Raw genomic sequence first — 12,675 nt, 5'->3', positions numbered from 1 at the left:
CCTATCTGATCAAAACACTAATTTCTTGCCTTCCCCCTCCCTCCCACTCACCCCCTTGATCTTTGGACTTGTGGTACCCACTTCAGTTTTTCTGTCTTTCTCACTGGAAATGGATGCTCTGGCACATGCCTTGAAATCGAGCTGAGTGGTGGATTTCAGAACTGACTTTGCCTTGCATACCTCGTATGCCTTGCATACTCTATGGATAATGAAAGGCAGTTTAAAAATCTCAAGTGTTAGCCAGAGTAAACCCATCTATGGATATATTTTTGCATATGTATGTTTCTTGTTTAAACAAGACTTACTAAAAGTGTGCAAGAAATCAAAAAAACAATAATGCACCTAAGTTTGTGTAAGATAAGCAGAGAGCGTAATCTGGTTTGAATTACTCAATAAAAACTAATGTGTTTGTTCTGAAAAGCAGTATTTAGCTCTAAATACCCCAAGAAATAGAAAATGTATTACTTCACTGAAATCTTGATGGATCTCGTCCATTCCTCTATTTTTATTTTACTTTTTTTCTTTTTAAGCATATGATCACCTGGTGTTAACTAACCATCCAGGCAGAAACCCTATTATACAACCAGAGAGTTTCCCAAATGCTAATGTACCACTTGTGATTTCAAACATTTTGCTTTTTCCAAAGCTAGAGCCTAACAAAATCAAATTCTCATGCGAGATATACTAAATACTTCAAAAGCTTGAAAGATAGTCTTACCTGGTTAAGTGGAGGGTTTTTTCTCCACTGTTCATGGAGTGAATGTCTTTCAGAATACTATATAATGTAAACATTATTTTGGTGACATACAGTCTATTCACAATTTCAGTAGCTCTTTTGTAGAATTACTGGTTCAAGCCAGTCTGCTCTTTCACAAGTATATATAACTTTATGGTTAGTGTTTGCACATAAAAACTATGTTCATTTTTGCACACTGCTCCAGAATTATTTCTTTTCTTCTGATGGGTAAATACTAATGATTCTATGGCAGTTATAGTAACTCCAGAATAGCTGCTATGTCATTCTGTATATAACACCAGTTTTACTTGGACATTTTCATGTTAGGTAATAATAGTTCTTGTTTGTGCTTTGTGACACTATTCTAATGCTTCATCTAAATACATTCTCCCTTTTTTTTGTCTTTTTTTTTGTTTGTTTGTCTTTAGCAAACGAGCATTCAAAAGCTTCCCTGAACTGAAGGATGCAGTTTGGGATCAATATTCAGTGTGGACAAACAGATTTGGAGTATTGCTCTTTCTGTATTCTGTAATACTGACAAAGGTTTGTGGGTTGTTTGGTATTTTGTGTGTGTGTTTGTTTTGTTTCTTTGTTAAGAGAAAGTTTGATCATGTAACCCTTTTTCTGTAAGAGGTGAACACTAAACTCAACTGAGAAACTACGTCAAATCTAGATAAATGGATACAATGGCATCTTCATTCATGTTGCAGTACATTTCCAGCATAAAAACTTTGAAAGCTCAGCCTTTTTTTTTCCCCTCCCTCCTGGTATGGGAGAATTACAGATTTTGGAAACATCCTTCCTTGTATATCCCTACCATCTCTTATCAAAACAAAGAAGCGTGTTTAGGTATCAATTCATATAAGACCATCAGCCTCCTGATGTTGCAGTCTATTCCTTAAGAAAGCAAAAATGTTTGTAATTTTTCTGCAGGGTATTGAAAACATAAAAAATGAAATTGAAGATGCAACTGAGCCATTGATAGATCCTGTTTACGGTCATGGAAGGTAAGCTGCAAAATATGGTTGCTACCATTTAAAATAGATTAGTGGACTAGTTTTTTATGTTTCTGTAACTGATCATTCTGTTAGGAAATTATTGACATTATGACAAAGATTCAATTATAACTTTATAATAGCTAAAAGCAACACTTAGCATGCCTTTTTCACTGCTTACTCCATTTAGTGCATGAGTTCTGAGGAAATGCTGTTATTGCTGAATTTTCAGAGGAATAATTCTCAAATTCAGGGCTACATTTTCGTATCAAGTTGTTGATTGATAGAGTGGAGATATTAGCATTGCTGAATTACAAATACGCGCTAATTAAAGGTATATAGTTAGAGAAGGTCTGCTTAGCTGTCCGGGTAGTAAAATATTTTTTCCATTTGTTAGAGAGAACCACTTTTTCAGAAATAAATTGTGCACCCCTTTTAATAAGCTATTTCTTTCTGTTATATAGCCAAAGTTTGATTAACCTCCTGTTGACGGGACATGCCGTTTCTAACGTGTGGGATGGAGACAGAGAATGTTCAGGAATGAGTAAGTTGATTCTAGTTTATGCTTGTTCATAATTTTTATGTATTATAGGATGCTGACTTACAGATTTGCAATATGCTCTATTACTCTTTTGATAGTCTCCTTGTTTACTGCCCTGTGCTCGAGCAGACCTCGAATGGAAATAACATATACTTGCACAAAATCTCTGATGTTAATATCAGTGAATCCGGGATTGACAGCTACAAGTTGAAATTGTAAGGTAGCTGACGACCTGGATGATGGAAGCAAGTGCAGTCTTTGCAAGTTAGGAAAGTTGGTCAATACACTGCGGACAGGGCCACTATTCAGAGCAGCCACATCAGGCTAGAGAAATGGCCTGACAGGAACCTCATGAATTTCATCAAAGTCCTGCATCTGGGATGGAATCAGCCCCTGCAACAGCACAGGGCAGCACTGACTGGCTAGGAAGCAAATTTGTAGAAAAGAACATGAGGTCCTTGTGGGCAGTGAGTTGTGCGTGAGTCATCAGTGTGCCCCTCTGGCAAAGAAGGCCAGCTGCATCTTGGGCTACATTAGGAGGAGGATAGCCAGCAGTTGGAGGGAAGTGATGTTTCTTTCCCACTACATGGCACTTTTGGGAACACATGTAGAGTGGCGTGTCCAGTTTTGGGCTCCTCAGTACAGGAAAGACACTGACATAGCAGAGCAAGTCCAGTGGAAGGCCACCAAGATGATTAGCAAGTTCTTGTGTTTTTTGCATTTCATATTACAAACAGATAAGATGATCTGAAAGCAGGAACGCTTTTAATTGTAGAAGCGCTCACATCTTCTCTCCCACTGCTACAAAGTCCATCTTGGACTCATCAGCATGTTTTTTACAAGGATTTTCCATCATCTAAGTCATCTCTGAAAATACTGACGAATTGAAGTTCAAGACAGATCCATGGAAGACCTGAGTCGAAATGCGCTGGCTTGACAGTGAACAAGTAATATTCTCCTTTGAGACTATTTAGACTTTCACTTGATTGTGATTCCACTTGGTAAACACAGGCTGTACTTCAGCATCAGGCTTATTGGAATGTCATTTGGATACTGTATCTAACTCTTCTTGTCCCTGTTTGGTGGACTTCTTACCAGGGTGTTTAGATTGGATTATTGCAGTCTATTTATTATTGATGAGCCCGTCATCTGACTGCTTTCTTGATTTTGATGATTTTTTTTTTTTTGTCTGTCCTCGTGCATGCAAATAGATTACTAATTTGTTTCAAGGCCCCTCAGAGGTTAAAATAATCCTTTCTCCTTGGTTCTTCCTTGTGGTGGGTTGCCCCTGGCTGGATGCCAGCTTCCCACCAAAGCTGCTCTGTCACTCCCCTCCTCAGCTGGACAGGGGGAGAGAAAATATAATGAAAGGCTCATGGGTCGAGATAAAGACAGGGAGATCACTCAGCAATTACCAATCCAATCAGAGCAGGGTAATGAGAAATAAATGTTGTCTCTGCCACTCCTTCCCCCTCAGGGAGAGGACTTCTCACACTCTCCCCCTGCTCCAGCGTGGGGTTCCTCCCATGGGAGACAGTCCTCCATGAACTTCTCCAATGTGAGTCCTTACATGGGGTGCTGTCATTCAGAAACAGACTGCTCCAGCATGGGTCCCCCATGGGGTCACAAGTCCTGCCAGCAAACCTGCTCCAGCATGGGCTGCTCTCTCCACGGGGCCACAGGTCCTGCCACGAGCCTGCTCCAACGTGGGCTTCCCACACAGTCACAGCCTCCTTTGGGTGCATCCACCTGCTCCGGCGTGGGGTCCTCCACGGGCTGCAGGTGGATATCTGCTCCACCGTTAGCCTCCATTGACTGCAGGGGGACAGCCTGCCTCTCCATGGTCTTCACCATGAACTGCAGGGGAATCTCTGCTCCAGTGCCTGGAACATCTGCTCCCCCTCCTTCTTCCCTGACCTTGGTGTCCACCGAATTGTTACTCTCACTCTTCTCTCCTGGTTGCTGTCCCACAGAGGTGCCACCACTGTTGCTGATGGGCTCGCCCTTGGCCAGCAGCGGGTTTGTCTTGGAGCCAGCTGGCATTGGCTCCGTCAGACATGGGAGAAGCTTCTAATGGCTTCTCACAGAAACCACCCCTATAGCCTGCTTGCTACCAAAACATTTCCATGCAAACCCAATACATTCCTTAAGCTTTTTTTGTTGTTTTTGTTAGGGTAAGTACCTTGGTTTCCCTTTTCTAGTCTCCTGACACCTCATTTCTCTTTGGTAGGTAAGGTGATCATTAATGGTTCAGACACTTATTTTGTGTAGCTACTTACATGTTATATGAGTTTCGTTAGGATCTGCAAGCTTGAACACCTCTGTCTTATTTGCAGTTTTTTAGCCAGTTTTGTTTGTTGTAATCTCCTTGTTAATCATCTTAAGTATATGACATCATTTACCTTTTTGTGAATCAAAGCAAAGATAGCTTTGAATACTTGTATTTTCTTTATATATCATTTTCTTTTATGTTTTATCAGTCAATTCCTAACTGGATTCATGCTGCATGTATGGAACATTGTTGTCATTTATCCCTCCCTCTTTCTAAATGAAATTTGTTGTAATTAACCTTCCATGATTTGTCTATTCAGTGTTTTCTATTTTCTCTTTTTGATTTTTAAATTATGATTTATCAGTCTGAATTGTTAGATTATGATCAATGAATCTGAACTGTTCTTGCAGTTTTCCTTAACACTGGTATAATTTGCTGTTCTGCAATTTAATATAACGTTTTTTGAAGTCTTGCAGCTCGTTCCCTTGTTTGCCTTTCAGATTGTTTTTCTGGTAAACCTTATTAATTAGTTGTCCCAGGTGGAATTTTTTTCTTTTCTGAGAATACAGAACTCTCTTTTCACACGGTAATATTCCGCATTTAGGTTCTCAGTCAATTCTGCCTTAAAAATCCAGAATCAGAACTCCCATAGAAAAATCTGTCTCGTTTTGGGGGGAGAGGTGGAGCAGAAAATAATCTTTAGTACATTTTAAGAATCTGGTATTATATGTCCTGTTAGTTTTTCACCAGTCAAGTAATTGGACTTAAGCACTGTTAGGACCCCTCCATTTTCTTCAAGTCCTTGGGATGACTATAGTCAAAACCAGCTTATTCGCTCTCTTAAGTCTATAATCAGTATCTATTACAGAGTGATTTGTGTTGCCTATTAAAAAGAAGGGCAAAGAACAGCTTGTACTGATCACAGCTTCTTAGGCAAGACTGAATTTTGGATACATTGTCATGTTTCCTTTATCTTTCAATCCTTTTTGTCATCTTTTCTTTCCTCCTTCAATCATTTCTCCTGTATTTTGATTCTTTTTGGCCGTAGTATTCAGCATCATTTCTGCCAATGCTATGAGTTTCTCGTGTAGAAGGGTTGCCAGTGTCAAAATATCAAGAATTGAATGTTTGCTGACTCTTCTGAAGTTGGCTCTTAATGTGTGTTTTTTCTGGTTTCATTACTGGTCATTTGCCTTAAATTCCTCTGGTCAAGTGACTGCAAGTTGGAGGGTTTGACGTTAGTACTGTACAGAGCTGATTGCCAGCGCTGCTGGATTTTTCCATGTGTAAACATAATAGAGATTTCGGGTACTTCTGTGAGCAGATGTAATCAGTAGGTGAACTTCTGGAACTGAAGGTCAGGAAAGGTTTCCCAGGGCACGGGGGAAAGGTGGTGCTAAAGAACTGCAGAAAGCTGTGGATGGGATGTGGTTCATAGCGTATTTGCAGGGGCAGCAATGAAGCAACAGTGAGAAGATTCAACTGCAATGCAGGAACAGGAAGAATGCTTATAGGTGATGCTATTATAAGTAAACATATTTACTGTGTTGAATTTTCAGAATGGCACTCACCTTACATTTTTCTTCAGAAGTTATGTAAAGCCACTTTACCTGTTGTTCAACTGTTAGATAAGCAATTTTTAATTAGTAAGGAAATCTTGAAAATTATTTTGAAGTCAGTTTAAAGTTACTGTTAGTAATTTTATCAGTGACAAAGAACATACTGAATTACAAACTTGAGGAATTACCAGGTAGTTTGCAGATTATACTCAGAGCTCTGACTCTTACAATATTGCATATTTTCCAAATAATGCAGGAGTTATTAACTTGAATTGTTTTTGGCCACCACTGGCATAAATACCAGTGAAATGATCCCTCTTCTTTGGTTTGATTTTGACTGCCCTTTGAACCTTTCCTCTTATTCCAATCTCATCTCTTGCCATAATCATCCACAGTAGGAGGATATGGGGAGGTAGATTATTTTTTTTCTCCTTTTTTAAAGGCTGTCATTCTTATGTGAAGTGTAGCAATTTAATATGAATATAAATAATGTAATTGCTTTTTCTAAGTGGTGCCAAGAATGTGCGGTGGTTCATGTTGTCACTAGGTGGCGATATTCTGTTACGGTTGGTAGTACTACATTTCAAAACCATCATCAGTTTGGACTCCGGTTTCCTCCCTTTTTAGAAATTTGAGTACTTTGCAGAAGTGCTTTTAAAAAAATGAGAAACTAACTTTCTGATGAGAGGTATGCGTATTCATTTTCTTAGATGATCTTTGGTGTTATCCCCATTTTCAAAAGAAAAAAGGATGACCCAGGGAACTACAGACCAGTCAGTCTCACCTCTGTGCCTGGCAAGATCATGGAGCACATCCTCCTGGAAACTCTGCTAAGGCACATGGAAAATAAGGAGGTGATTGGTGATTGCCAACATGGCTTCACCAAAGGCAAATCATGCCTGACAAATTTGGTGGCCTTCTATGATGTTGCCACAGCATTGGTAGGTAAGGGGAGAGCAAACAACGTCATCTACCTGGACTTATGCAAAGTGTTTGACACTGTCCCGCACGACATCCTGGTCTCTAAATTGGAAAAGCATGGATTTGATGGATGGACCACTCGGTGGATAAGGAGCTAGCTAGATGACCGCACTCAAAGGGTTGCAGTCAATGGCTCAATGTCCGCATGGAAACCAGTGGTGAGTGGCGTTCCTCAGGGGTCAGTACCGGGACTAGTGCTGTTTTAATATCTTTGTCGGTGACATGGACAGTGGCATTGAGTGCACCCTCAGCAAGTTTGCTGATGACACCAAGCTGTGTGGCACGGTCAACACACTGGAGGGAAGGGATGCCATCCAGAGGGACCTTGACAGGCTGGAGAGGTGGGCCTGTGCGAACCTCATGAAGTTCCACCAGGCCAAGTGCAAGGTCCTGCACCTGGGTCATGACAATCCCAGGTACAAATACAGGTTGTGTGGGGAATGGCTTTAGAGCAGCCCTGAGCAGAAGAGCTTGGGGTTGCTGGTGGACGAGAAGCTCAACATGAGCAGGTAATGCACACTTGCAGCCCAGAAAGCCAACCGCACCCTGGGCCGCATCAAAAGAAGCGTGGCCAGCAGGTCGAGGGAGGTGACTCTGCCCCTCTACTCTGCTCTCGTGACACCTCACCTGGAGTACTGTGTCCAGCTCTGGAGTCCTCACCACAAGAAGGACATGGACCTGTAGGAACGGGCCCAGCGGAGGGCCACGAAGATGATCAGAGGGCTGGAGCACCTATGCTATGAGGACAGACTGAGAGAGTTGGGGTTGTTCAGCCTGGAGAAGAGAAGGTTATGGGAGACCTTATAGCAGCCTTCCAGTACCTAAAGGGGGCCCACAGGAAAAGCAGGGAGGGACTCTTTATCAGGGAGTGTAATGATAGGACACGGGGTAATGGCTTCAAACTGAAAGAGGGTAGATTTAGATTGGATATCAGGAAAAAATTCTTTACTGTGAGGGTAGTGAGGCACTGGAACTGGTTGCCCAGGGAAGCTGTCAATGCCCCACCCCTGGAAGTGTTCAAGGCCAGGCTGGGTGAGGCTTTGAGCAGCCTGGTCTAGTGAGAGGTGTCCCTGCCCGTGGCGGGGGGGGTTGGAACTAGATGATCTTTAAGGTCCCTTCCAACCCAAACCATTCTGTGATTCTGTTATCAGATCTCTTCCAGGTCTGTTTTTTCTTCTTGTGGGGTGAGGATATTCACAAGGATGAACTTTGATTTAGAGCAGCTAGTCTCCTTTTCTTTCCTCCTAAGTACTTGAAAGGGATTTTTGCTTTTGTGTCTGTCTTCTCTGTTGACTAACACTGAAGGAGGCATGGGTAAACCAGTGACTACAGGCTGAAGTTAACCTAATAGCTTTCAAATATGCCCTCTGTGTAGCGTGACTACTGGCTAGTCAGGATATTCACACTCTGCAGCTACTGTCGTAGCCAGGATCCCAGCTCTCTCTAGTTATCAGAGTTCTCATCTACTTATCTGTCAGGGGAACAAAATACTTAATAATGTGATAATTTTTTTTCTGAATCATTTTCTGAATAATAAATATTATCTATGTGTAACTTTGCTGTTCTGTTGCAAGCATCAGGCCCTAAAGCTGAAATCTGTTTAGCAGACTGAACTTTACATTGATTTTTGTTAATGATCTTTAAGAAATACAGGTGATGTGTTAAAATTATTTCTCTAATGTACTGTTGCTTATTTCTGCCATTTGTTTCTCTTCATTTCACACATAAATGTGCTATTTCCGAGCAATAGCTATTCCGTAATTTGAAGGATCCTTGACTAGTTTTTTAATTGGGCTAGCTCTCTTGTCCTTGGCTCAAAGAAAGCATGAATTGTCTCAGCGAATGGCAATTTATAGCAAGACAGCTATAAGTCAGTGAGGTAATGGAATTCTGCAAAGTATTATCTATGCACCCCCGAATGTTTTAATTCCAAGCAAGTTTGAAGATAATCCTTGAAAGCATGGTTTCAGATCAGAGAACTCTGCACTGCAAAGAGAACCTTTTAATATGTATAGCTGACAACTCTAAGGAAGGACTTGTACTTCCAGGCCACAAAGGTAGTGAACAAGCTACTGGTTTTAAGTTTTTTGGGTTTTGTTTGTTGGAGCTGTTGTTTTGTTTTGGGGGTGGTTGGGGTTTTTTTCTTTTAACAGTAGAGGATAAAGGTAAACCATTACTATAATAACTGTTCTGCACTGTTGCAAAATTTAGGGAAGTAAACTTGAAGTTGGTGAAGGACACATGGCATGCCATGTCTTGTGCTATGAGTTGCAGTGAAATGCAGAGTTGATTTATGAAAGTCAAGAAATCTTCTAAATTTAGAACAGTTTCTTTCACTTGCTATGGTCATGAGGCTTTAGCCTGTGTATGAAGATGTCATAGTTCTATGCCATTGTACATGAATGTTCAGTGCTAAAAAATATAGTTGAGAATTGGTGTTTTAGAAGGAACTTTTAAATACAAAAGTCAGTATTCTCTGCAAAAAGGAAATACAGATCTTGTTAAATTGATCGTGGCATGTGTTCCAATGTGTATTTGCAGGATACAGGTATGTGCCGTTCTTTGTTTAGACAATGTTTAGGGACCTAGCAGAGCTGTTTCAAGTAGACAGAACTTGCACTGTTGAGATGTTGATGATGTATATGTAACCCCAGAGCTTCTTCAAATCCTTATGATTCTAACTAGCTTCTAAGCCTGAATGTTGAAGTGCTTTCTCATTCTTTATTAGTGAGCCTCAAATAAGGCCCTGTAAGTGCTCTTCCAATCAGTCATACATAAATATTTCAGCTATTCCTGACAGCTGTGTGTGTTTGAGAGCTGTATGATACATTAAATGGAAGTCAGTGCAGTAAATCAAATTGAGGGAATGCTTTCTTTCCTATTAAGAAAACTATGATTTGCAAAATTATGTTTTACTATTCAGAATGTAAAATGATTAAGGTAAATATAGCCAGGGAACTCTTCCCAAAAAAAAAAAAAAAACCCACAACCAAAATAAACCACCAAAAAACCACCAAACCCCACAACATATATGCATATCTACGGGTTTTCTCCTTCAAGGTAGCTGTCTTTCTTAACTTCGTCTGAGAATAATTGTGATGTAAGTTACAAGTACTCCATCTCCTAATAAATCCAAAAACTTGAAAAGAGGCTATCGGCAGGAAACTTCTAAAACCATCCATTTGGTTCTTATTTTATAGAAGAGGAAATTAATAAACCCTTGTAGTTTTTTGAGTATACCTTCAGGATTTGCCATTTTTGCTAAAACCACATGATTTTCAAAATTGTTGTTATTTGACCAATTTTGAAAGTAAGAAAAAAACGGATTTTTCTTGAATAAATTTTGTGTTTTGTTTTGAACAGAACTTCTTGGTATACATAAACAGGCAACAGTAGGCTTTTTGACATTGATGGAATCTCTGAGATATTGTAAGGTAAGTTGTTTAAAATTTTTCTTTCGTTAAGGTGTTGTGGGCTTCTTTGACAGTATTACTAGAAGCTTCGCTGTGTATAACTGGAGATAGTTATATATATATAGTTATATAGATAACTTTCAAAGTGTATTCAACCTCAAATTGAAATTGAGAGTAATACTATATTATTGTTAATTGCATCTTACTGAATAAACGTGGTTTGCTATTTAAAATAGAACTTCATTGTACCAATTTAATATAGCTGGTTAGAAGCTTATGTTTTTACTAAAATAATGTTTAATGCAAGTTATGTAAATAGTTATAAAACTGTCAAGTCCCCAAGTGGCTTGCTGTTGTGAATGTTGCAGTTTTATTGTTCCCTTTTTATGCTATCACTGTCCTCCATTTAAAATAAATAGCCATAAATAAAAATGGTGAAACTGCTATTAAGTAAATGTGTTCTGAATATAATATATTCAAGATGTAAAAGTTACTTCATGTATTCATCTGTAAGCATCTGAAAGTAACTAAAGTACAACGTTGTCCATGTTGTTTCTTCCTGTTGTGACACAGAATTTCTTGATTTAAGGTTTTTATTTGAGCAATTTTGTGCTTTACAAATACTACTTTTGAAACAGCATTAATACCCTTGTTTTCAAAAGGCTTTTTGGTTCTTTGCTTCCTTTTCAATCTCTATTGAATTCCTTTAACTTAGCTCAGGGTTAAAGGATTATGTAGTTTGCAGAATGTTGGCATATTGACTGTAGCTAGCTGTCCCTTCATTTATTAATTAAGTGTCAATTCTGAATAGATTCATCCAAAACCAGCTAATAAGTGGACTTCTACCTCATTTAGCATCCAATTATAGTGTTGTTAAGCATAGGGTTACTTATTTGTGTGCAGTGTTTGAAGCATGTCTCCAAGGTTGAAATAAGAAGTATTGTTGATACCACTTTCTCACCGCTGTCTTATTTCAGTTAATCATCATAAGCTATGTTGTTTTCCAAGTCAAATAGGAATCAGTGATCAAAATTAGAATCTGAAGTATTTTGCGCTGTTTTGTCATTTCATCGAATATTTTATAGTAGTTTTCAGAGCAGTTGGGACTTCACTAACTGAATTGTCATTAACTTGATCACTAACTGAGTTTTCTGGGTTTGCTTTATGTTTCTGATTTTGTTGTGCTTTTTAAGGTTGGCTCCTATTTGAAATCTCCGAAGTTTCCCATTTGGATACTGGGCAGTGAAACACACCTCACAGTCTTTTTTGCCAAGGTATGTTAGTTGTGATTTTTGGTAACCTCAGGCAGATAAAGACCACATAAATTTAAAGTTCAGATCTTGCTACAATGTGAGTTTCATGTGGCTTTGATGTAAAAATGTAGTCACCAAACCTTTTAATTAAGCCTTCCCTTGAAGGCAGAGTTGTTCAAATGGTTTAAGGGTATGTCATAAATTTTAGTGTAGTCTTTTGGTTCTAGCTTAATTTATTGGGCTGGAGGAAAGGTATGCTTTCGAACACCATAATTGGGATAAGTACTGTCTCAAATTTCTGTAGTACAAGAGAGAGATAAAAAGGAAATTGTTATGTGTAGGTGCCTGTTAGTAGTTTAATCTACCTGACAGTACTTCCACAATTTTTAATGTATAACCATAGTTCTTTGTTCTAGATTAAAAATGAATATCAGGATTGTTATGAGAATTCCTTGTGTTTGTTCTGTGAGATACGTACTGTAATCTGTGGAGCATAGAAAATGCTTTTGAGATGAGTTCTCAGTTTAAAGTCTTAGACCAAATTTTATGAGGAGACGACTTCTATTTCTTCAGTCAAAGATTGTTAGTTGTTTTCATCTACATTTTTTTATTTCTATAGAACACTTGTTTCTGATTAAAAATATTTACTGTAACTTTACATGGTACTTACTAGTATATTTATTAGTAGTTATTAGGACTGAACTTTCCTATACTTATTATGTTACAAATGAATGAATATTTTAGGTATAAATCTTGAAAGTAAGTGCTATACGATATGACAGACTTAGTCATAATTTCTTTAACTGTTGAATTTCCTTAAGGAAAACTTTGGCCTAATCTTTAATAACAGGACACAAAAAAGTTGGAGTTTTTTCTTAAAAACAAACAAACAAACCTCCGCAATACATTGGAAGTTTACTTGTGG

At 38.8% G+C, this 12,675-nt stretch overlaps 1 protein-coding gene across 8 annotated transcripts in view; it reads left to right on the top strand.

The window, feature by feature from the left end:
• The window catches only part of MINDY3 (MINDY lysine 48 deubiquitinase 3), a 60,169-nt gene that overhangs the window by 15,748 nt on the left and 31,746 nt on the right, over nucleotides 1-12,675 (top strand). For all 8 annotated transcript variants that reach the window (XM_054189777.1, XM_054189775.1, XM_054189776.1 and 5 more), the window contains 5 exons: nucleotides 1,165-1,279; nucleotides 1,670-1,743; nucleotides 2,196-2,275; nucleotides 10,448-10,518; nucleotides 11,691-11,771. In XM_054189777.1, the coding sequence (XP_054045752.1) occupies nucleotides 1,165-1,279; nucleotides 1,670-1,743; nucleotides 2,196-2,275; nucleotides 10,448-10,518; nucleotides 11,691-11,771 (421 nt within the window). The remainder of the gene's footprint in view (nucleotides 1-1,164; nucleotides 1,280-1,669; nucleotides 1,744-2,195; nucleotides 2,276-10,447; nucleotides 10,519-11,690; nucleotides 11,772-12,675) is intronic.

Source organism: Rissa tridactyla, chromosome 2, assembly GCF_028500815.1.
Source record: "Rissa tridactyla isolate bRisTri1 chromosome 2, bRisTri1.patW.cur.20221130, whole genome shotgun sequence".
Taxonomy (NCBI): domain Eukaryota; kingdom Metazoa; phylum Chordata; class Aves; order Charadriiformes; family Laridae; genus Rissa; species Rissa tridactyla.
Note: the sequence above shows the minus strand (reverse complement) of the source record. Positions and strands in the feature narration are given on the sequence as shown.